Source organism: Oncorhynchus mykiss, chromosome 15, assembly GCF_013265735.2.
Source record: "Oncorhynchus mykiss isolate Arlee chromosome 15, USDA_OmykA_1.1, whole genome shotgun sequence".
NCBI lineage: Eukaryota > Metazoa > Chordata > Actinopteri > Salmoniformes > Salmonidae > Oncorhynchus > Oncorhynchus mykiss.
In genome coordinates, this window is record NC_048579.1 from 54,006,434 (window position 1) to 54,031,471 (window position 25,038).

Below are 25,038 nucleotides of genomic sequence, written 5' to 3' on the forward strand. Positions count from 1 at the left end.
CCCCTCTCTTCGAGGTGGACATGGGGCTTCTAATGAGTGCAACGCAATTAACATGTGTTTATAGGGTTGAAATAGGATGATGTAACCTCACTTCAACCAGGGCCATTAGTCTCTTCAGAGCGTTGGGATGCGTAACAGGTTGCCATGGTAACCAACGGCTTTTAAGCAAGTCCATATTATGCCGTAGGGGTAGATGGGTTGTTCGGTAGAGGGAGACCCCACCCTCTCCACCACTATAGTCCCATTCTCACTCTGCTTAGGCCTAATTCTATTCAGATAATTTTCATTGGCTGTCAGTGGTTGGCGTTTTGGAAGCATTGAGGCAGCAACATATTTGACCCTTTATACACAGCCACACACACAAAACACATAATTTTCAATGCACAAGTATAGTAATTTTAAGAAATAGTTTCCTTTCTTCAGAGCCCTCACTGAGACTATGCACAGCTCTTAGAGACAAATGGATCAACGATGGCCGCCGCTGGCCTTCAATGTGCCTGTTTGTGTGAGGGGCTCTTACATGGCCATGCTGCAGGGATGTGCGTACAGCACTGTGGGGAGGAACTATTCTACAGAAGGCTCCGTAATACTACCGTAATTAGTCTGAGGGCCAACCAAGCCAAAGCCTTCTCTGTGGATATCAAAGGAGACGGAGAGCGTTTCAGATGTTTTGTTCCTCTTTCGGTCTTCCTCCCCGTATCTCTAACTGATGACCGTTCCCTCTCCTCAAGGCCAATGTGTTCCTAGTCCTTTCCTCTGCCTCTGAGGAATTGAAATGTGCTGCCAGTGGCATTGTTTTACCACCGTTAAATGTTTTTATTTCGTTCATGATCACTTTATTTAAATAATCTACCATGTGATTACGGGTGTAGAAATATTGATAACCTTGACATCTGAATCAAAACCTCCCTTACGCCATTATACTGTGTTTTTTATTTTTATTTTTTGCCAGAAAGACTGTTTGTTTATTTTGTAAGAATGGCATTGCTAGGCTTTTCTTTCAAAAGATAAACCTAAGGGAAGGGAAATGTTTATATGGGATGTGGCTAGTTATTTTTGGGTTGTGAAAACGTCAGGCAGGCTGGCAGACTTTTCCCCTGGAGGTTTGAGAGCTGGCACTTCTCCCTAGTGTACACTACACTGAACTCTACAGCTGTTTTCTCTCTTCTTTCTCTCTCTCTTTTTTTTATCTCTCACTCACTCTCCTTTGTTCTCCCTACATCTATCCCTCTCTTCGACATTTTCATCCACACACTCCCTCACTCTGGTCTCCTTTGCTCTGTGCTCATCCTCTAAGGCTCACTCACTCCCTTTTTTTTCCCACATTCCATCTACCATTTCTCTCACTTGCTCTCTGTATTTTTCAGTCTAACAATCCCACCCTCCCTGTTCTCTCCTGGCAGGCTCTCTCCTCTCTTTGTCTTTCAACAGGAGGCTGGGTCAGTCAGGCTGTATACTACTGCAGCTGGCTTTACCCCTGTGGAAAGAAACATTTGGACGAAGCTACATTAACTTTTTATATAACCCCACTTGATCCCACTGAACCCAGATGACTCTTCTAGAGGAACACCTGGCCACCTGAATACACCTCTTTACCACACAGCTTGGTGGACACTGACTCAGCTCAGACCAGTCACCAGTCATCGTTTTCATCACCTTGTTATTGCAATGCTCCCACGAAAACAGCTGTTAGTAGTGCTCTCATCCAATTGCTTAATTATAAGTTGCTCCTGCCCTCAAAACAGAATTAGAATAGGTAGCTAATAGCCGCCCTACTACAGTTTTCTCCACAGGTCGGTTTGTTCCCCCCCCTTTCATCAGGTCCCACTTCCAGGATGGGCTGACGTCTCCTTCTTCATGTTCACTCCCCAGTGCACCCCTGACAAACTCCCTTCTGAGGACCGCCTGTGTGCTAAACCCCTCCTGGAGTGTCTTACTTTTATTTATATCCTTGTATCACTCCTGAAACAGCCTGTACCCGCCCCTCGCACAGTGTTACAGCCGACAGCACGCACACCTCCTGCACAGCATGCTGGGAAATCCCAGTTGCATATACCAGCCACCTGGGGCAAGATGCAGGAGTCGCATGTCTGTCATTATTCAAAATAGTCTCGGAGCTTTGTTTTTATAAGGGAAGAAACAGTGTCTGAAACTGTAAACTGAAACTGGCTGAAACTGTGCTGTCACCACCATGAATTACAATGGTGTAGCATCAACTTCACGGTTTCTCTGTTCTGTATCTCCCTTAAAGTAGGGCTGGAATTGCCAGGGACCTCACAATACCATATTATCACAATAACTTAGGTGCCAATACGAGATGTTTTGCGATTGTCACGTTTCTATATGTATTGCGATTCAATCCTATGATTTTTGTTTGAAACCTATTGCTCACCATGTCTGCTGCACAGAGCCTTGAGAAAACGAGTTTATCAGTCATGGAAATAAGTGCGTGCTGAAAACGAATTGTCTCCCTATTTTAAAAAGAAGTTAGAGAACAAGCTAGTTTTGAGGCAGCTACAGCGAACTAGAGCAAAATTATATTGCGATATTTGTCAAAACGATCCGAAATATCGTCAAAAATAATATACCGATTTATGTAACTATCAATTTCTTTTTCTTCCCAATACTTCCCAATAAAGCGCCATCTTTCTCTCTCCTAAACAAATGGGGCTGATGATGCCGTTGTCATGGGGAAAGAATGTTGGACAGGTTCCACTGTGGTGAACCCAGCTTAGCAGGGATAAAAGATCTGTTGCAGAAGCTTTTTCCCCCTCCTAAATCCCACGTCACAAACATGTCATATTTTTCCCTCTGTTTTGTTCAGATCCATCAGTTATTACAGGGCGTGGAAATGCATCTTATGTTGATTAATGGGTTGTTATTTCATTTGTTTTGTGATGATGATTATTATTCTTAGTGTAAACAGTGTTTATTAAGTGGCACCTGTACTCACTCCCTTCCTCAGCTACACCTCCACATTTAGCATAGGGATCAGCAACACCTTCTAATTGACCTATCAGAGGATCACGTTACAGTGAGTCACTAAGCTGGGATAACTCAACCTGGCTCAACGAAGGACCCCTGGGAGAGTGGTGCATGCGCCTGAATAAAAATGTGTCATCCATACACCTCCTCCTTCCCCCTTCCTTTCTTTTCTCTCGCCTTCTCCTCACCCTCCTCCTCTCCCCTCCTCCCACTTAACCCAGGCTCACATTTCTCTCTCCCTCTGTTTTACCCCTCTCCTCCTGCTCTCTTCTCTCCTCCTCATGGAGAGGACAAAGCAGTGGCTGAGAGAATGACAGAGTGGTGACATCACCGTGCCAGTGTTCTGTCCCTTTACTCGGGCCAATAGAGTGCTGAATAGGGCCATCAGAGCCAGGCTAATCTGGGCTGTGATACATGACCATTGTGACAACACACACACACGGGCTGCCACTGGCAAACAAACTGAAAGCAGATGCACACTCACACCAACGTATTCATTCACACACTGTTCTTCTGTCTCACACACTCCCACACTCACATTCGGCCCTGCACATCAAGACCCCTCATGTAAAGATAATTCATGATAATTAAGAGATTACAAGGTGGCGACCCTGCCCCCTACCTAATTATCTTGTTGCCAGGAGACAGATGCTGTGCTGCTATATATAATTGGCCCGTCAGCGTCCAGGTTTGCCTGGTGTAGGCAGTCATTGTAAATAAAAGGTTGTTCTTAACTGACTTGCCTAGTTACATTTTAATTTTTTTTAATTTCACCTTTATTTAACCAGGTAGGCTAGTTGAGAACAAGTTGTCATTTACAACTGCGACCTGGCCAAGATAAAGCAAAGCAGTGTGACACAAACAACAACACAGAGTTGCACATGGAATAAGCAAACATACAGTCAATAATACAATAGAAAAATCTATATACAGTGTGTGCAAATGAGGTAAAATAAGGCAGGTAAGGCAATAAATAGGCCATAGTGGCAAATTAATTACAATATAGCAATTAAACACTGGAGTGATAGATGTGCAGACGATGAGTGTGCAAGTAGAGATACTGGGGTGCAAAGGATCCAAATAAATAACAGTATGGGGGATGAGGTAGTTGGTATGGGCTATTTACAGATTGGCTATGTGCAGTGATCTGTGAGCCACTCTTGACAGCTGGTTCTTAAAGTTCGAGAGGGAGATATGAGTCTCCAGCTTCAGTGATTTTTGCAGTTCGTTCCAGTCATTGGCAGCAGAGAACTGGAAGGAAAGGCAGCCAAAGGAGGAGTTGGATTTGGGGGGTGACCAGTGAAATATACCTGCTGGAGGGCGTGCTATGGGTGGGTGCTGCTATGGTGACCAGTGAGCTTAGATAAGGCGGGGCTTTACCTAGCAAAGACTTATAGATGATCTGGAGCCAGTGGGTTTGGCAATGAATATGAAGCGAGGGACAGCCAACGAGAGCATACATGTCCCAGTGGTGGGTGGTATATGGGGCTTTAGTGACAAAACGGATGGCACTGTGATAGACTGCATCCAATTTGCTGAGTAGAGTGTTGGAGGCTATTTTTGTAAATTACATTGCCGAAGTCCAGAATCGGTAGGACAGTCAGTTTTACGAGGGTATGATTGGCAGCATGAGTGAAGGGTGCTTTGTTGCAAAATAATAGGAAGCCGATTTCTAGATTTAATTTTGGATTGGAGATGCTTAATGTGAGTCTGGAAGGAGAGTTTTACAGTCTAACCAGACACCTAGGTATTTGTAGTTGTCCACATATTCAGAAGTCAGAACCATCCAGAGTACCGATCGCTGCCCTTCCTGCATCACTAAAGGTTAAAAATATATATATATACATGTTATCTCTTTTTTTCTGGTGTCACTGTGGCACTGTGGCACTGCCAGTCTTGGTTGGGTGGGCTTGTAAGTATGCATTTCCTGTTGTATTCGGCGCATGTGACAAATAGAATTTGATTTGATTTCAGCACTGAAGCACTGCCAGTCTTGGTTGGGTGGGTTCAGCGCTGTGGGTGGTGTGGGTGGAGGTTATGGGGTAAGAGTTGTGTGTATGTGTATTGTACAAGATTGTGTCTGAGAAAGTTTGGCTGCATTCACCTGGCTGTGTGTGTGTGTGTGTGTGTGTGTGTGTGTGTGTGTGTGTGTTTCTGTATGTGTGTGTGTGTGTGTGTTTCTGTATGTGTGTGTGTGTGTGTGTTTCTGTATGTGTGTGTGTGCGTGTTTCTGTATGTGTGTGTGTGTGTGTGTGTGTGTGTGTGTCTCTGTATATGTGTGTGTGTGTGTGTCTCTGTATGTATGTATGTATGTGTGTGTGTCTCTGTATATGTGTGCGTGTGTCCTGACTAGGCCCTGTGCCCAGCCTGAGCAGGTGCTGGTCTGGTGCGTACGGGAATGTGTTCAGAAGGCCAATGGGGACAGGGCCAGCACTGCAGGAGGCAGCAAAGCTAACTTTAACACTGAGCTACTGTTCCTAGCTGGGGAAGTAAAGTATTAGCCAAATAATGAAATGTTAATAGCTTAGTCTTAAATCATGACTTAAAGCTTATCTTTATAATTTTACAACCTGTACATTTCTCTGTCATAATTATCACATTTTGTCCTCAGAATTCTTTGTTCCTATTTTGTCATATCACAGGCTTCATTCGTTGAGGATAGTGGCATAATGTATTCAGGAGACACTCCGATATGGAGAAGCTTTTTGAAGTTAGTCTAAAAGCCCATGGGATTGTCTGTCATGATGGGCCCTACTGCAGAATGCCACATCTATCCATTCATAGTGCCGGCTCCCGTCTCTGTCAGGGCTGGGTGACGATCGGGACAGACTGTGTTGTCAAACATCCACAAAGCAACTCTGTCTGCTACGATCCCACAGAGCTGATTCAAACCAATGACACACCCATGCATGCATGCATATACAGCCATGTGTGCACACACACACAGACACACACACACACACTATGGCTACAGCCACATCTGACGGACGCCAACTCTTTCATGGCAACAAAGCCTCCTTCTCTGTGGCTGCCATCCCCAGCTGCATGTATTGTCTACTCCCTCAGTTTAGCACGTATGAACACCCTGCAGCCCAGCCTGCTGAACACAACGCATGCATTATACATCACTGCCTGGAGCTACACTGTGTGTATATGTGTCTGCGTATTGATGAGTGTGTATGAGACTTTCTGATTGTGTAGATGAGCTGATTGCTGCTGTAATTGGCCAGTGTTTTTTTTTTGTGCTGATGCTGAAGGGGGAGTTGGGGTCTCCCTCCTAATGAGGGAGAGCACGTGGGTGTGTGTCATTCTCTGGGGGGATTTTAGCTGGTAAAAGGGATGCAATAATTGGTCTCTGCTTTCAATCATCACACAGTCAACTGGAGCTACAGAGGACTAGATTGGGAATGGTGGGTGGGGTTTAGTTTATGGATGGAAATAATTACGGCAAATTATAATGTCATGGAGGGAGAATGTGAGGTTGGGAGAGAGGGAGAGTGGCGCTTGCTGCCTTTTGATAGGCCATGAAATGAATGAGCACACTGAATAGAATCCCATTACTTCATACCCTGTCAATAGAATTCAGCTCATTTCAATTACTGCTAGATAGATGAGAAAATGACACTCAGAAATGACTGAAAAGGGGGAGGCTACTTGTGTTTTTTAAAGGTGTTGCCACTTATGAGATGGTAATCTGTGTGCTCCTCTGCGCTGCTCCATCCAAGTCCTTGATTTGTGGTCGGCTCACTTTGTCTGTTAGGTGTTCTGGTCTGGCTCAGACTACGGCTGTCGCGGTAACCGTATTACCGCCGCACCAGCAGTCACGAGTCATGACCACAGTCAAATTCCCTGTGACCGTTGGTCACGGTAATCCCAATCCAAAACTGCGCAAATAAATGGCATTGATGGGTAGCCTACCAAACTGGCTAACGGCCCTCGTTAATGGCCTGGTACCAAGCGCTCTAGTGTCCCTATAATCACTCTCTAAACACTTCATGATTGAATTTGAATAATCTGAATGGTCTGAATGAGGACAAATGGTGATGGGAGTTTGAGGTCCCGTACCAAAAGGCAAAGAGCAAGCAGCTGTAGGCGATTAGGGCGTAGAGGCCCCGTGGGGGGGGGGGGGGGGTGGTGGTGTGTGTGTGTGTGTAACACACAGGATGGAGGGAGAGAGCAACTCGCAATAGACTAACTTCTTGCTAGTTATTTATCATCCCATCTGATTACAGAGTACCTGTCTGGACTGAATCAAACCGAGAGAAGCTAGCTAACGAGGCTAATTGAGGCGAGCCATAACGACTTCTCACCATCCTGCAGTTATCCTACACATAACAACTCCATTCAGATTATAGTGTAAATAGCAGCCTACCTGTTGGCTTTTGGTCGTTGTTGCCTTTCTTTCTCATTTCACTTTTAATTCTGTCATTTTAATTCTATTTTTGGAATTGATCTCCTAATCTACACAAGCAGAGCAGCAATGGAATGATCGCTCTCCGCTGGAAGTGCAACCATCAGAGCGCATGCCTTATTTACTGACTTATTAGTCACACCATGCGGTACTTAGGTTTTCTACGTGATTTCTGAGGCACTCCCAGGTTTGTAGGCCTATCACAACTAAATAAATGATTTCATTGTGACGGTGAATGCTATATAAAATTGATTTATTTGACTTTTTAAAATGGAGATGTTCCAAAGGCACACTAAACATGTTTGTTAATTAACGGTCAATTACTGTGAGCCCTGGGTCGGGCTGCTTTTGACCACTATTTGTCATTTCCCAAAATAACAAATATCGTACACATACAGAGTAGGAGACTTGGTTCTGACAACCAGGGCATTGGTTTTGGCTTGAGTTGACTGGTCAGAGCTCAAATGGTGCTAGGAGTTCAATGTGTTGTCCCATGTCTCTTTGTGCTCCTGTATTCTACATCTATGCATCTCTGTTACACATTCCAGTGTAGTAGATTATCATTATTGTAATTTATGATTCCTGCGTAGCTCCATTGTTGTGTGCTATACAGACACCAAGCACAGCCTGTCCCTAGGAATGTTGTGGAACAGATCCTTATCTGCCCCCTTTGACCTCCCACCTCTGAACTTCAGTGAACCTGTCACACTGACAGCAGGGGGAACACCATGATGAATCTCATGTTTTTTTCCCTTCTTATTGCTCAAAGGTCACACTGTCTCTTATTATCCTCCCCCTTTCCTACTGTGTGTGTGTGTGTGTGTGTGTGTGTGTGTAAAGATGAGAAATTGCTATCTTTTTCATTGCTCATTCTTTCTTAAAGACCATTTCTCTATCTCCCGTAGCTCAGGATGCACTTCATTAAACAGTAGCAATCTTCCTCCTCAGCTGGTTGCTCTTTGAGGTAGCAAGTTCCAACAGACACACACACACACAAACACACTTTTACGGTTATTGTTTTACAGGCCTTGTGCTGTGATGTAATGGTCTCTCAGGCAAAATCGCCTAGTTTTATTGACCATAGTGAGATCTGATGAACACTGCCAAACCCTGTATCCAAGAGGTTGATGAACTGCCTGACATTAAAGAGATGGACAGCTATAGACTGCCAACCACTACAGTATAATAGCCAGTAAGATCACTTTCAGTGACTCCATGTGACATAAAGGTATAGTGGAAAACAAGGTGGCACAACAGGAAAAACACTGGTGAACAGGTGTGACTCAGTCAGCACTGTGTCCTTTGTAAGGGGGATCTCCTTCTCCTTAACCTGACCCAGTCTTCTCCTGCTCCTGCCCCTGCCATTACTCTCCTGAAATAGGCTACACGAGGAGTCTGCAACATTTCTCATGTGGAACGCCAATTTATCTTACTATTTCTACCGATCTGCATGCCAGTTATGGTTTTCATATGCAAATTTTCATGAAACGGTTTCATTTTAATTTATAATAACGTTTTCGTACCTCAAAATCATTGTCATGTGGTTAATCAAAATTCTATCCAAATCTAAATGATAATGATACAAACCTAAATAAATAAAAAATAACGTATATTGCCATTGCCAACTATGTAAAAATAGTCTACCTAAAACCAACAAATAAAAACAATGCAGCCTGCATGTAGAAAATATTCTCAAAATAAATATCCTATAAATCAGATTCGCTACACGTGCCCTGCCTGCAAGGAATTTAAAACATTGTATCAACTATTAACTTGGGTCAAGCCTGTAGGCTATTTGATCAAGGGATAAGAAGCAGTGATGGACTTGGACAGGAGCTCACCTGAGCTGAGTACCGGCACCTCTAATGTTCTACTGCTTGAGCTCCTGTTCCTCCTATAGAATATTAGGTACAAGTATTGTCCAGCTCCTGCACCTAAAATATAAACCGTACCAGCAATCAAAATGAGCCCCGGAACCTTTTTCAGTCCAAGTTAAGCACTGATGAGAAGTAGTAAGGTAGACCTAATTTAGGACGTTTCCATTAGATCAGAGCATGACATGTTTCCCTTCCACACAGAGTGGTTATCAAAAGAGGGAGAGTTGGAACGATTTCTCAAATACATTGAGGAACTATTGTCATTCTCAATGGATGTAAAAGCAGACTTTGTTTGCTTGCTGTTTTGAGGTGAAGAAAACAACATTACTTTGAGAAGTTCCACAGCTCATTAGTGGTGGTGTGTTAAGCGAATCAGAAATACTATCAGATCCTCAAATGGGCACATTTATATGCCTACATTTGTGCACAGGCCATGTAACCTATAGGCCTACTTCCATGTGTGCGCGTCCTTACTCAACATTGACGGGAGCGCTCCAAACAAAAGACAATGACTCAATTGTCGACTCGTAAATGGAATGAAATAAACCAAGTGTAGCATAGGTTGTGCACTCTGCAAATAATGTGTCCACTCCGACAATGAGAACGGGAAGACTGGAATAATAACATTGAATGCATTAAAATAAATTATTATAATCAAAGTAACAAACGTTGTTTAGAAATGGTATGTAATTTGGTATGTAATTTAATAAACGTAGGACTGGTGATATGTAATGGGGAGGTGATATGCAAACAATTCACACAATGAAGTTATGAAACAATGAATGTGCACAAATTGGCAGGAGAGTGCATTCTGGAGAGAGAAGTGCATTGTGCACCTGGGCGCATGGTCATTCCAGACGTCTGCATTGGCCGTGCAGCATTTATGGTGATATGGCCTCAGCAGAAGTCAGGGCATTCGTACGTCTTGCGCTTCGCAGAGCAGTGCAGAGCTGTTGTGAAGGAAGTGTGTTTGTGTTTATACAGGCTGTACCATCCCCTCCAACCGTCAACAAATCATGTCAATGCGGAGCTATGCATAGCTCTCCGTATTGTTACACCATTTGGGAGGTGGATGGCGATCAGCTCCATTTGGCCTCGGGAGGCTCCGCATTTACATTACAACCTCCGTATGGAGCCTCCTTCCACATTTTTTTGATCAATCATAAGTTGTCTTTTTCTAGGCCTCCGCAATGGATTAGTTCACTGAGATGGGCGCATATATACATATATATTTATTTGTTGCTGCTCGACTAAAACAATCTCGGTTGACCCAACAGCCTAACGACAACACAATCGACCAGTCAACTAATTGGGTTCAGTCCTAGTGTGTGCTATTTTGCTTTATAGCGATGCCATCATCCATGATTGTGTGAGGACTTTGCCAAAGCTTGGTCCATACTCTCCAAGTGGCTTTGCCTCCAATTGGTGGAAACACTCCTCTGCAGAGAGAATTAATATAGTATTAAACCCCATTACGTCCAGGCCGCCACCACCACTCAATACACCATTACAATGGCTGATGGCTGTTGATATACCGTATTGTTCCTTTTGTGCTTAAAGCTGATGTTGTATTGGTGCTTTACAGGATATTGTAGTCAGATCATTCAGTTCTACCATTGGAATGAGTTGGTCAAGTCTATTCTATTAGTGTTTATGGCACCAATAATGGAGTGGTATCATTTCAGACCAGTGTGTATTGATTTAGCCTTGGTTTTCATTGAGCCTGGTCTCCCAGTAGAATTGCATTAGGACCCCGCAACCCATTCCAGCCCAATGGGTAATCAGCTTAATACTGCTGCACATTGATCCTCATGCAATTTCTAATCATTGCAATCACTCACGACTAGCTTTGTATTTGGGACAACAGATCCATTTTGTGTGTGTGCACGTTTCTGCAAGTGTGTATGCATGTGAGGGAGGATCTCTGTGTGCACGTTTCTGTGAGTGTGGATCTGTGTGTACAGTGCCTTGCAAAAGTATTCACCCCCTTTGCCATGAAGCCCCTAAATAAGATCTGGTGCAACCAATTACCTTCAGAAGTCACATAATTAGTTAGATTGCACACAGGTGGACTTTATTTAAATGTCACATGATCTCATGTGCACCAATACACCTGTTCTGAAAGGCCCCACCACTAAGCAAAGGGCACCACCAAGCAAGAAGCACTATGAAGACCAAGGGGCTCTCCAAACAGGTCAGGGACAAACTTGTGGAGAAGTACAGATCAGGGTTGGGTTATAAAAAAATATCAGAAACTTTGAACATCCCACGGAGCACCCCTAAATCCATTATTAAAACATTGAAAGAATTTGGCACCACAACATACCTGCCAAGAGAGGGCCGCCCACCAACACTCATGGACCAGTCAAGGAGGGCATTAATCAGAGAGGCAACAAAGAGAACAAAGATAACCCTGAAGGAGCTGCAAAGCTCCACAGCGGCGATTGGAGTATCTGTCCATAGGAACACTTTAAGTACACTCCAAAGAGCTGGGCTTTACGGAAGAGTGGCCAGAAAAAAGCCATCGCTTAAAGAAAAAAAAGAGGCACCAAAAAATACTGGTGTTTGCCAAAAGGCACCTGGGAGACTCCCCAAACAAATTGAAGAAGGTACTCTGGCCAGATGAGACTAAAATTGAGCTTTTTGGCCATCAAGAAAAACGCTATGTGTGACGCAAACCCAAAGCCTCTCATCACCCCGAGAATACCATCCCCGCAGTGAAGCATGGTGGTGGCAGCATCATGCTGTGGGAATGTTTTTCATCGGCAGGGACTGGGAAACTGGTCAAAATTGAAGGAATGATGGATGGAGCTTAATACAGGGAAATTCTTGAGGGGAAACCTGTGTCAGTCTTCCAGAGATTTGAGACTGGGATGGAGGTTTACCTTCCAGCAGGACTATGACCCTAAGCATACTGCTAAAGCAACACTCAAGTGGTTTAAGGGGAAACATTTAAATGTCTTGGAATGGCCTAGTCAAAGCCTAGACCTCAATCCAATCGAGAATCTGTGGTATGACTTACGCCAGCTGAACCCATCCAACTTGAAGGAGCTGGAGCTGTTTTGCCTTGAAGAATGGGCAAAAATCCCAGTGGCTAGATGTACCAAGCTTATAGAGACATACCCCAAGAGACTTGCAGCTGTAATTGCTGCAAAAGGTGGCTCTACAAAGTATCGACTTTGGGAAGTGAATAGTTATGCATGCTCAAGTTCAGTTTTTTTTGTCTTATTTCTTGCTTGTTTCACAATAAAAAAAAATTTACATCTTGAAAGCATGTAAAATAAAAGCAAAAAAAATAAATTTTAATTCCAGGTTGTAAGGCAACAAAATAGGAAAAATGCCAAAGGGGTGAATACTTTCGCAAGCCTGTGTGTGTGTGTGTGTGTGTGTGTGTGTGTGTGTGCTACCGTTCAAATAAAAAGTCCTTGTTTTTGAAAGAAAAGCACTTTTTTAAAAATAACATCAAATTGATCAGAAATACAGTGTAGACATTAAAACTGGCCTTCTTTAGACTAGTTGAGTATCTGGAGCATCAGCATTTGTGGGTTCAATTACAGGCCAGAAACAAAGACCTTTCTTCTGAAACTCGTCAGTCTATTCTTGTTCTGAGAAATGAAGTATCTCTGTGTGTGTGTACGTTACTGTGAGTGTGGATCTCTGTATGCGTGTACATTTCTGTGAGTGTGGATCTCTGTGTGTATGTTTCTGTGAGTGTGCATGCATGAGCCCTGCATCAGGTAATACCAGTGTGGTGCTGGCAAGATTAATTGCTGTGAGAACAGGGAGATAAGAGAGCTGCCTTGTACCGCCACTGGTCTACACACTGCATCTGTAATGGAGAGACTGTCATGGACAGAGAGAGCGAGAGAGATGGAGTGATATAGATTATGAGATAAGGCAGGGGTTGGCATTGGGCCTCACGTGTTGCACAGGACGTTGCACAGGCAGCTGTGTGTGTGTGTGTGTGTTCCTCACAGTGTGTTTGTGTGCCCATGACGACTCTTATCTTCTCTTATCCCAGTTCATCAGGGTCATTCAATATAAACCATCTTCCAGTTCAGTTACAACAGACATATCAAAACAACCGATTTGAAGCTGTTTACAAAGCAGATTCATGACAGTTTAGTCCGTAAATAGAGACTGGGATAAAGAATGTGTCCGCAGCAGAGAAGGACAAGGACATAGAGGGGGAGAGGGAGGGAGAGATTGCAGCCTATAAAAAGGATGAGTGCTATGGCATTATATAACATAGATATAGAGGTGTTGGGTTGGCGTGTGCCTGCCTGTATGCGTACATGCTGTAGTGTGTGTGATCTCCATGTGAGTGTTGCAGAGTCAGGGTTGGAGTAATGATTGTGGCCGCTGTAATGCCTTGACAGAGCCCTATGTTGCTGTATGGTTCAGAAAGTGCTGACCTCATTGTCTACCCCCCCCCCCCCCCCCCCCCCCCCCCCAACCAGGCGAGTGCACGCATTACGCTGCTGTTTTGCTGTGCTGTAATAAAAGTCTGGCAGAGAGTGAGACGCTGTGTCATACTCACCATAATGACCCTTCAGTCTCCTCTGCTTGTGTGTTTGTGGAGCTCGGTTTTCAGGGGGTATCCCTTAAGTGAGAGACCACACGACACACACACACACACACACACTGGTGGCTCTGCTCTGATCATTCACCTGGTTAGACATGAGACAGTCGGAGCTCTGTGGCTTAGTCAGTCAGTCGTCTAGGAGCGCTTTAATGACTTAGCTAGGGCTTTTAATCAACAAACCAATGACTCTGCTTGGAACAGGAGAGACTGGGCTGTGCAGTGTGCATGCATGATTTAAGCATATTTGGATTTGATAGTGTGAGATTCAAGATGATGTCGTTTCCTGCTTGAGAGTGTATGCACACTGAGTATACCAAACAGGAACACCTTCTTAATATTGAGTTGGTCCCCCCCACACTGATGGAAGTGGATTTAACAAGTGACATCAATAAGGGATCATACGTTTCACCTGGTCAGTCTGTCATGGATTTTTCTTAATGTTCTGTATACTCAGTGTATCACTGGAAATTACCCAGGAAATATACAGGAAACATCATTTATCATGGTGTTTGGTTGAAGCTGTGAGTGCTGCTACTACACAGCAGGCATTGGGCTGATGGATACTAAAGGTGTTTGCTGGTCTGGGGTTTGTGCAGGCTGCTTCTGCTTTGATGATGCCAGGGAATGTCATCCTAATGACATGGTCCTGTCTGCAGCCTGCAGCCGGACAGCCTGCTGCTCACTAACTAGCCATAAGCCACTGCACCCTCTGCGCCATCATACGTCACAGTCACTGATTCATGCTAATGCATTTTCTCTCTGTCCCCAATACTCACCGGGCCTCTACAGCTTGTCTCTTCTCCTTCACCACCACTGATACATGTAAGATCTGGATAGATTGATCTTGCTTATACCTATCAAATGTTCTGTGATCAGTGGTCGTGAAGGAAAGGAAGTTATTTGAGACTATTGGGACTTGCCATGTTGTTGTTTTTTTCCACGATGTCATGTTCTATTTTGATGTGTCCGACTACGTTTCATGTTCATGCTTGTCTCATTCATCGTGCTTTAAACATTGATTCATTTTGCTTTTGTGTGCTTTCATTTTTTGCGTTTGGTTTGACATGGGCTGTTTTTTTGTTTGTTTCCTCTGTCCCTTTTTTTGCATGTGCCTCCACCATAGCTTTGTACCAATGGCTAGAGGCTGACCGCCAAGGCAGGGACCCCGATACAGCAGCCACAGGTAAACTCCACCAACTGTATCCCGTCTAGAGGTGTACAACTCTCTCTCCCTTCAGATACTAACTTGTATGGTGTCTCCTCTCTTCCTTCATCTCCACCTCCTCCTTATTAAGACCCTTCCTTACTGAAACGTAGACCTCCCCCCACCACTCTCTATTTAATTGGGCCCACCATATCTCCCTTGCCTCCATTGTCCACTCTTTCTCCCTTTCACCCCCCTCCTTCTCTCGTATCTCTCTCTCTCTGTGTCTCTCTCTCTCTATGTCTCTCTCTGTGTGTGTGTGTCGACCCTTCCCCAGTCGTTGTATGTGGGTCAGGTTCTCAGATCTTGTTGTTCTAAATCAGTCACTCTCCTCTGAAGCAGGCAGTTTAACTTCATCCTCCTCATCCTCCTTTTCTTTCTCTACTGAACGTGTTTTACCAGGCTATTTCTCTCTTCACTCACTGATTTTGATAGTGGAGGTTTGGCTTTCTTCTCTTTCTCTCTCGCACTCTCTCTCTTTCTTTCTTATTTCACATGTCCTGGTTTAACTTTGACAGACAGCGTGAGTAAGAGGGCGGGAGAGAATGAGTAAGAGAGAGAGAGTCATTACAGAGGAAAGAGGCTTATGCTCGCTCTGTCCTGTCCACTCCTGTTTGTCTCAGCAAAAGGCCTTAAGAGAGTTTAGGCATCCTTCACTTGCCAGCTCAGATCACTGCACCTCCACACAGGCACTGAAACCAAGAGCTAACCCACTAGCACTGCAACCCACAAGGCACCTAGGCAAGAGATGGCAGGATTGTGTGTCTGTGTGTTTTGAGACAGAGCAATAGAGATACAGAGACAATATAAGAGTGCAGAGTGCTTAACAGCAGCTGAACATCTTGGCATTGTGTTTACATCTGTTTAGCACTGGAAATCTGGAAAGTCTAGTGTTGGAAATTGGAAACACACACACACACACACACATAGAGAGACAGACATCCCTCTAGAGGACAGAGGTTATCCAGCTGTGACCTTTGTTTTTTTTCTCTAGTCTCTACATGACAGAGTGGTTTACCAACTTCCATTCGCATTATTCATCTCTTCACACACACACTAACACAATAACACAATAACACTAATGCCTAAAGCGTTAACCTAATCCCTAACTCACGTCAGCCATGAATATCCATCAAAGCAGTGCAGGTTAAGGCTTGTCTAACATCTCTACTCTTCCATCTCCTTACATTAACCTCGCTGTGTGTCCCCATCTCGCCCCATTGCTTCCCCACACTCTCCAGTTTTCCAGCTTTCTCCCCTGCTGCTGTCTGGCTCCCTGCCACTGGTTCTTTCTGCTGCCCCTTGCTTGTGTTTGACCTCTGACTCCTGCTGCTGGTTTATGCCCTGCAATCATCCTCACAACATCTCACCCTTTGACTGTGCATGCGTGCAACCTCCTCTGAACGCTCTTTTGATCTAAATAGGTTTGATTTCCTACCAGTTCCAGCCCTCGCACTTCGGTGATGAACTGTTTGTGTGTGTGTATGTAATTTTGTTGTTTACTAGTATAGGAGAAGATTGCCATGGTAACTGTCCATGAGATTGTCCCACTACTACAGCAAACTAAATCAACAACATGTACATCTTGTGTTGGAAACACTGTAACCTTCCAACCGTTCTTACTGATGGTGATAGACTATTCATCTTACTATCTCTGCAAAACACACTACATTGATCTGAGATAGTTGCATTCGCCATGAAACGAACATTGTGTCACGTTGCAAACAATCACTCTGCTCCTCCCTCCGTTCTCCTCATCTTTCCACGACCCTCTGACCTCACTCGCATCATCAAAAGGTGCGGAAACGGTCATCATGATCGATACAACCCCTGCCCATCTAACGGTTCTTTTCACTTATCTAAAATCAATGGGTGTTAGTCTCCCTGTTGTTGCTGTAGTATTGGAGACCTGGTTACCCACAGTTAAATAACTAGTGTTCCTGGATTAGCACTAAGATTTAATGGCCCACTCTGAGATTTCTTAGTATACAGAGTTAATATCTCCATTGGAAGCTACAGTCAATAGTTGGACAATCATGATCATGGCTTGGTAGTTTTGGTATTGAACTCCGACAAAGAGACAATGTCTGTAGTAACTAGGTCATGTGATTCCATGCTAGGAAGCTACAGAGAAGGCACACATTAGTAGGGTTAAATATTCAGAGGTGGAAACTCTCTGTGGGAATTAACAGAAATATAGGTGAATTCATATTAATACCATTTAAATGTAGATGTTTTTTTGCATTGGATATATTTACCATATCATATGGAGACAGAAACATAAACATGTTTTAAGTAGATATAATTGCAAATGATTAAATCCTTCCAATAGAAAAAAACTTTAAAAATGTAGTTACAAATTCAACTTTAATTAAAGGAGTTGACTCTTCACCTGGGATGATTTCACTGAACAAAATAAAATAAATATTGAATGATCCCCAATGATCCATCGCATCTCCCAAAAACGTTTTCAACATACATTTGTAAAATGATAGTCTAGAAACTAAAGCTTTGGTTGTCTTCCTCTCAGGCTTCCATGTCTCCTACCTGGAACTTATCAATGTCCACCTCGTGAACATCAGACTCTGAGGCCTCATCTTTTTTTAATGTATTTAATATCTGACACATACAATATACTTGCAGTGAAGCCACTCAACAACTACACCACACCAGTCATCCAACAGACTTCCATTCAGAGCGACACACAGAAGCATCCAGGGTCAATGCCCTGCTCAAGGGCACGTTGACAGATCTCCCACCACAGTCTCACGCATGATTTTGCACAGTATTTGCAAATGTACACAGCTTTTCCTTCTACATTTGCTCCAGTGAAATGTCTCCACACATCAGATAGTGCCCGTGGCATTTGCCTGTACAAAAAAAAGTACAAAAAAAAAAGTTTCAAAAAACCAAATACAATTCCATGTACAGATGAGTCATTAAAACTTGTTTTTCAACCACTCCAAAAATGTCTTGTTAACTATAGTTTTGGCAAGCCGGTTAGGACATGTACTTTGTGACACAATTTTTCCAATGATTGTTTACAGACAAATTATTTACCTTATAATTCACTGTATCACAATTCCAGTGGGTCAGAAGTTTACATACACTAAGCTGAATGTGCCTTTAAACAGCTTGGAAAATTCCAGAAAAATGTCTTGTCTTTAGAAGCTTCTGATAGGCTAATTTACATAATTTGAGTCAATTGTAGACCTCCACAAGTCTGGTTCATCCTTGTGAGCAATTTCCAAACGCCTGAACGTACCACATTCATCTGTACAAACAATAGTACGCAAGTATAAACACCATGGGACCACACAGCTGTTATACCGCTCGGGAAGGAGACGTGTTCTGTCTTCTAGAGATGGACGTACTTTGGTGTGAAAAGTGCAAATCAATCCCAGAACAACAGCAAAGGACCTTGTGAAGATGCTGGAGGAAACCGGTACAAAAGTATCTACATCAACAGTAAAACGAGTCCTATATCGACATAACTTGAAAGACCACTCCGCAAGGAAGAAGCCACTGCTCCAGAACCGCCATAAAAAAGCCAGACTATGGATTGCAACTGCACATGGGTACAAAGATTGTACTTTTTGGAGAAATGTCCTCTGGTCTGATAAAACAAACACAGAACTGTTTGGCCATAATGACCATCGTTATGCTTGGAGGGAAAGGAGGGGCTTGCAAGCCGAAGAACACCATCCCAACCATGAAGCACGTTGGTGGCAGCATCCTGTTGTGAGGGTGCTTTGCTGCAGGAGGGACTGGTGCACTTCACAAAATAGATGGCATCATAAGGTAGGAAAATTATGTGGATATATATTGAAGCAACATCTCAAGACATCAGTCAGGAAGTTAAAGCTTGGTCACAAATGGGTCTCCCAAATGGACAATGACCTCAAGCATACTTTCAAAGTTGTGGCAAAATGGCCTAAGGACAACAAAGTCAATGTATTGGAGTGGCCATCACAAAGCCCTGACCTCAATCCTATAGAAATTTGTGGGCAGAACTGAAAAAGCGTGTGTGAGCACGGAGGCCTAAACCTGACTCCGTTACACCAGCTCTGTCAGGAGGAATGGGCCAAAATTCTTCCAACTTATTGTGGTAAGCTTGTGGAAGGCTACCTGACACGTTTGATCCAAGTTAAACAATTTAAAGACAATGCTTCCAAATACTAATTGAGTGTATGTCAACTTCTGACCCACTGGGAATGTGATGAAAGAAATAAAAGCTCAAAAAGAATTCTCTCTACTATTCTGACATTAAACATTCTTAAAATAAAGTGGTGATCTTAACTGACCTAAATGTCATGAATTGTGAAAAACTGAGTTTAAATGTGTTTGGCTAAGCTGTATGTAAACTTCTGTATTCAACTGCACATGCTTTAAAATGAAACATGTATGGAAACAGGTGAATTAACACTCCTCAGTTAGCAGGCTCAAGCAAGCTAAAACCCACATGGTAGCAAAAACTAACTAGCAGAAATTGTTAAAAAGTTAAAAATGATTAAACACACTTTGCTGTAGGCTACTATTTACTAGTTAAATTATTTTTTGTTCTGTCATATAAAATATATTCACCCCACCCAGTATTATAATCAAAACTTACCAGAAAGCATGTAGTCCTTGACTCCGACAGTGTAGTAGTGTGGACTCCATAGCATCTCATTAGTATGCAAGATCTTGAGAATCCGCTGTACATGTGATTGAAAGTGTGCACTGCACATGTGATGGAAGAATGCACTGTGCATGCAGAGGGTTGCAATTCCATTGAATTGGGGATAGTTCAACCAAAATATGCCACAAGAATTGCCTTGTGTATCCCACAAAAAAGGTTCACAGTTATAAGCTAACTTTTTTTGATGAATTTAAGCAAAATTCCTGGGCTTAACTTCTCATGGAAAAGTTCAGGATAAATTCCAGGAATTTACTGTAAAGTTTCTGAACCTTTGCAACCCTACACAGTAGTGAAGGAAATGGATAAGACTCCGATTGCACACATCTTATTACTGCTTAGCTTAACTAAGCTAATGACATGGTCCCATCTGCTCCTTGCTTATGGGACCTGTTTTAGTCAGTGCAGTTGTCTGACACATGAGTCAACATGGTCCTGCTTATACTCCATTAGACACACGGCTGCTGCCCCATTTAGATGCAATGCTACACAAGTAACAGTTTATCTTTTAGCAGCCTAGCATCAAGGCTGGGGCTTCATGATGATGTAGATGTGGTGTTCATTACACCTTGCTGTTTTTCACGAGGTTAGCAAAATGAGGGGAACCAGAACAAGGAAGGCCGGCAAGGGGAAATATTTATTGTTTTGTATGGGGGTGGAGTGGAAAGCTTCATAGCACAGGTGCTGACGGATAGGAATCCCATCTATGAGAGATCCCAGATTTGAATTTGTAATTTTTTATTTAACCTTTTATTTAACCAGGTAGGCTAGTTGAGAACAAGTTCTCATTTACAACTGCGACCTGGCCAAGATACAGCAAAGCAGTGCGACACAAACAACAACACAGAGTTACACATGGAATAAATCGAGTCAATAATACAATAGCAAAAGTCTATATACAGTGTGTGTAAATGAGGTAGGATAAGGGAGTTAAGGCAATAAATAGGCCATAGTGGCGAAATAATTACAATATAGCAATTGAACGCAGGAGTGATAGATGTGCAGAAGATGAATGTGCAAATAGAGATACTGGGGTGCAAAGGAGCAAAATCAATACAATTAATAACAGTATGGGGATGAGGTAGTTGGATGGGCTATTTACAGATGGGCTGTGTACAGGTGCAGTGATCTGTGAGCTACTCTTGACAGCTGGTTCTTAAAGTTAGAGAGGGAGATATGAGTCTCCAGCTTCAGTGATTTTTGCAGTTCGTTCCAGTCATTGGCAGCAGAGAACTGGAAGGAAAGGCAGCCAAAGGGGGAGTTGGCTTTGGGGGGGTGACCAGTGAAATATACCTGCTGGAGTGCGTGCGACAGGTGGGTGTTGCTATGGTGACCAGTGAGCTTAGATAAGGAGGGGCTTTACCTAGCAAAAACGTATATGACCTGGAGCCAGTTGGTCTAGTGATGAATATGAAGCGAGGGACAGCCAACGAGAGCATACATGTCGCAGTGGTGGGTAGTATATGGGGCTTTGGTGACAAAACGGATGGCACTGTGATAGACTGCATCCAATTTGCTGAGTAGAGTGTTTATAGGCTGCTTTGTAAATGACATTGCCAAAGTCAAGGATCGGTAGGATAGTCAGTTTTACGAGGGTATGTTTGGCAGCATGAGTGAAGGATGCTTTGTTGTGAAATAGGATGCAGATTCTAGACTTAATTTTGGACTGGAGATGCCTAATGTGAGTCTGGAAGGGGAGTTTACAGTCTAACCAGACACCTAGGTATTTGTAGTTGTCAGAACCGTCCAGAGTAGTGATGCTGGACGGGCGGGCAGAATGCTGTACACCTGTGCTTGTTTTCTTCCTTGTAGTATTCCCTTATGACAATCTTTGATCCCCCTCTTATGCACACTCACACGCACACTTTGGCATGCACCAATATCTTTAGTTGGATGTCAACTTGGTTGTCCAGGTAAACCTCTCAACTGGACCTGAGACTTGACCTCTTTCTTTCTCTCCCTCTCTAGGGGAGAACTTTGAGCAGAGCCCCCTGAAGAGGACGTTCAAGTCTAAAGTCCTGGCCCACTACCCTGAGAACGTGGAGTGGAACCCCTTCGACCAGGATGCTGTCAACATGGTGGGTGAACCATCACTGAGTTCTGAGCCAAACTGAGTGATGGATGGACGGATGGATGGATGGAGGGACCATATTGCAGGGTTGAGGGGTGATCAGTTACATATAATCTGATTACAAAAAAAGTAACTGATCAGTTATGTTGTCGGCAAAAAAATGTGTAGTCAGATTAGAATTTTCTGAAAAACTAGATTATTAGATGAACTAGATGTTTGTGGAAAAAATAGATGACATCTTTCTGTTTTCTCAGTGACATTCAATTCAGCATTGAAAAGTTTAAATTTGTTCCACATGAGCAAGTCTGATCACAAGTCAGGGACCACTATAATGACACTCCAAATGCGTTTGATGGATCCTTTTGTCTTCATCTAATGCCTATTAAGGGGAAAGTAATCCAAAAGTAAGTGAAAGTAATCCGATTACATTACTGAGTTTGGGTAAACCAAAAGTTAGTTATTACAATTTTGGACAGGCAACTAGTAAGGGATTACATTTAGAAAGTAACCTACTTAATCCTGAATGAGGGGACTAGAAGGACGATAAACAGGCTCTATTCAATCTAATGTGTGGGCAGCAGGGAACCAAACTGGGTTGGGGGAAGGAATGGATGGAGGGACCTTATTGGGGAACAGGAGGACGATAAACGGAGCTATTGACTCTAACAATACCCCAACTAGGCATTGAAAGGCCTTTTATATCATATACAGTGGAAAGGAAGGGCATGCTAGGATTATTCCAACCAATGCTTTAGGAAACCACACACACACACACACACACACCATTGGAGCAGAGAGGCCCAGGATTAAGACACAATGCAGTGCCTTCTCTCTAGGGTATCCTGGGTAATGTGGCGAAGGCACCAAATCCCCTCTGTCTCTATGGATTTACCCAGACGGTTTTGTAGGCTGCGCTACACGGACTGTGGCTGCTTTTCTGCAGTCTTGGTTTAGATTGAGTTGTTTTGTGTTGACTGGACAAGGGGAGGGGAAGGGTGGAAGGGTACATTAGGGGAGGGAATATCTGATAAGACAAAGCTTTATATTGTCAAATATCTGTGTTCATGAGAAAAAAGGGAAAAGTTAAGATGATATTGTATTTGTGCTTTATAGTATTTTATAAACTTGGTGGTTTGAGCCATGGTATATCAGACCATATAACACGGACATGACAAAACATGTATTTTTTACTGCTCTAATTACATTGGTAATCAGTTTATAAAAGCAATAAGTCTCCTTGGGGGTTTGTGATAGATGGCCAATATAACCCATACACTGCAGGAAATGACAAACCAGGAAACTACATTAAACATGTTTTGAATCACTCAAGACCTGTCATGGAAGAGACTGCTAAAGGTCCCGCTGACCTGTCACTCAAGGATCTGGATACACTGAAGCGTATGTGGTTGAGGGATCATATGTCTGTGTGTGTGTGTGTGTGTGTGTGTGTGTGTTTGCCTAGCCCAGCATATTGGACCCCAGTAGAGGTAGCTAACATTGACAACTGTCCCTCAAGTCCCCATAGAGGAGGCCCTGGAAACGTTTGGTGTCTGCTGACCGTTGCCTCTCGTGATGCAAGGTCACTATTTTTTCCGTTGGCGTTGGCCATTACATCACACACTGGCGTCAGAACCGCTGAATTATTCACATCGGGTTCTCAGTTTACTTCTGCATGGAAACGATGGCCCATTGTGCGGTGTGTTCCAATGAAATGGAACACCAATGCAGTGCAGCTATGAAGGCTCCAATGGCAGAACCATAATGAATCTCAGCCCTCTCCCTGCTTGCCTCAACACAACCCCATTCATTTCTATGTATAGTATCTCCATCCCACTCACCATCCATATCCCCTTTCCCACTCTCCATGTCCCTCCTCTCTCATCTCTTCTCTCCCTGCTCATAGGGTGACCTTAGTGTAATCACACTTCCTGCCCCTGTGGGCCTGGCAACAAAGCCGTTCTGATGATTGCTTTTCATATCCCAATCCTTTTCTCATAAATCCCTCGATTATTATTTATTTCTTTCTTTCTTTCTGTCTCTCTCTCTGTCAGACAGACAGTCTGCTGTTGGCACTGATTTGATTTTCTTGTTAATTGGGCCCTGAGTCAGAAGGTGTGTGTGTGTGTGTGCGAGCTAGTGCCCGAGGATATGAATGTGTATGTGCTTCAGTTTGTTAAGCTTATTGCTCCATACTCATCAGTGGGTCACTCACCCGGAACCCCCACAATTCCCGTGTCCGTGCCGGAATAAGGGGATAGTTTAACAGATTACCTGGGGTTATTCAAGAACACTGTGAAATGTTCTGCTGGGAATTCTGAAATGTCTATCTGAAGTAATTTTGAGGCCAACAGAGCTGAGGCCCAGGTTGATGGCCCCAGACACAGTTAGAACAGGAAGAGTTTTGAGGGAGACTTCAACAGAAGTGTTTCAATGGGATTAGATGAAGCTGCTGTGCTACGGAGTCACTTGTATGCAACATGTCAGACGGTGTTGAGTTGTTGATACTGTGTAATGTGTTTCAGAGCAGTGTTGGTTTAGGCAAATGTGCTCTAACATGCATGCAGAGTTGTACTGATTTTGATCGCCTGTTGATGTTTCCCCAGTTTCAACCGGCAGTAGGTCGAAAATGTGCAGGTTAAGACGACAAATCTGGGACCAGCTCCGTTGCTCATTAGCCCAGATGGCCACATTGTTGCAAAGGGATATTAGAATCCTGTTGTCTTATCCTTATCTTCAACGTAGGTTTGAATTCGCTCCCTCTTTTCCAGGGAGGAATATTTTTTTCCTTGATCCATATGGTTTCATGATATTTCTTGGGATAGAAGGATTTGATTTGGAAGCGTATGGAATCTCGTTTCGGGGGAGAAATTGCAGCGTTTCGGATGTTTTTCATTTGCCTCTCGGTTTCCACACAGAACAGTTTGAGGTAGTGTGGGAGTGATTATCTTGTCAGTAGTGATCAGTTGAAACCATGATTCACTCACCACTTTTATAATCCATTCTGAACAGAACATTGGCCAACTACAGGCCTGTTTATCTGTGTTAGCGACAGGGGTTAATTTGTGTGTGTGATGATTAATTTTGTATTCAGCTCAGCTCTGCAAATCAACATAATGGAGATAATCAACCATATTTTATTTCATGCTGGCTGCTGTGTTGCTGACTGGGCTGCTATCAAAGCAGATTATGCTGACTTGATTAGGGATGCGACGCGCGCGCCCACACAC

General features: G+C 43.5%; 1 protein-coding gene across 11 annotated transcripts in view; it reads left to right on the plus strand.

Moving 5' to 3' along the window:
• Positions 1 to 25,038, plus strand: part of LOC110490319 (DENN domain-containing protein 5B) — a 77,335-nt gene that overhangs the window by 17,503 nt on the left and 34,794 nt on the right. For 8 of the 11 annotated variants that reach the window (XM_021563632.2, XM_021563635.2, XM_021563637.2 and 5 more), the window contains exons 2-3: positions 14,982 to 15,041; positions 21,709 to 21,818. In XM_021563632.2, the coding sequence (XP_021419307.2) occupies positions 14,982 to 15,041; positions 21,709 to 21,818 (170 nt within the window). The remainder of the gene's footprint in view (positions 1 to 14,981; positions 15,042 to 21,708; positions 21,819 to 25,038) is intronic. The other 3 variants (XM_021563636.2, XM_021563641.2, XM_021563642.2) reach the window with 1 other exon arrangement.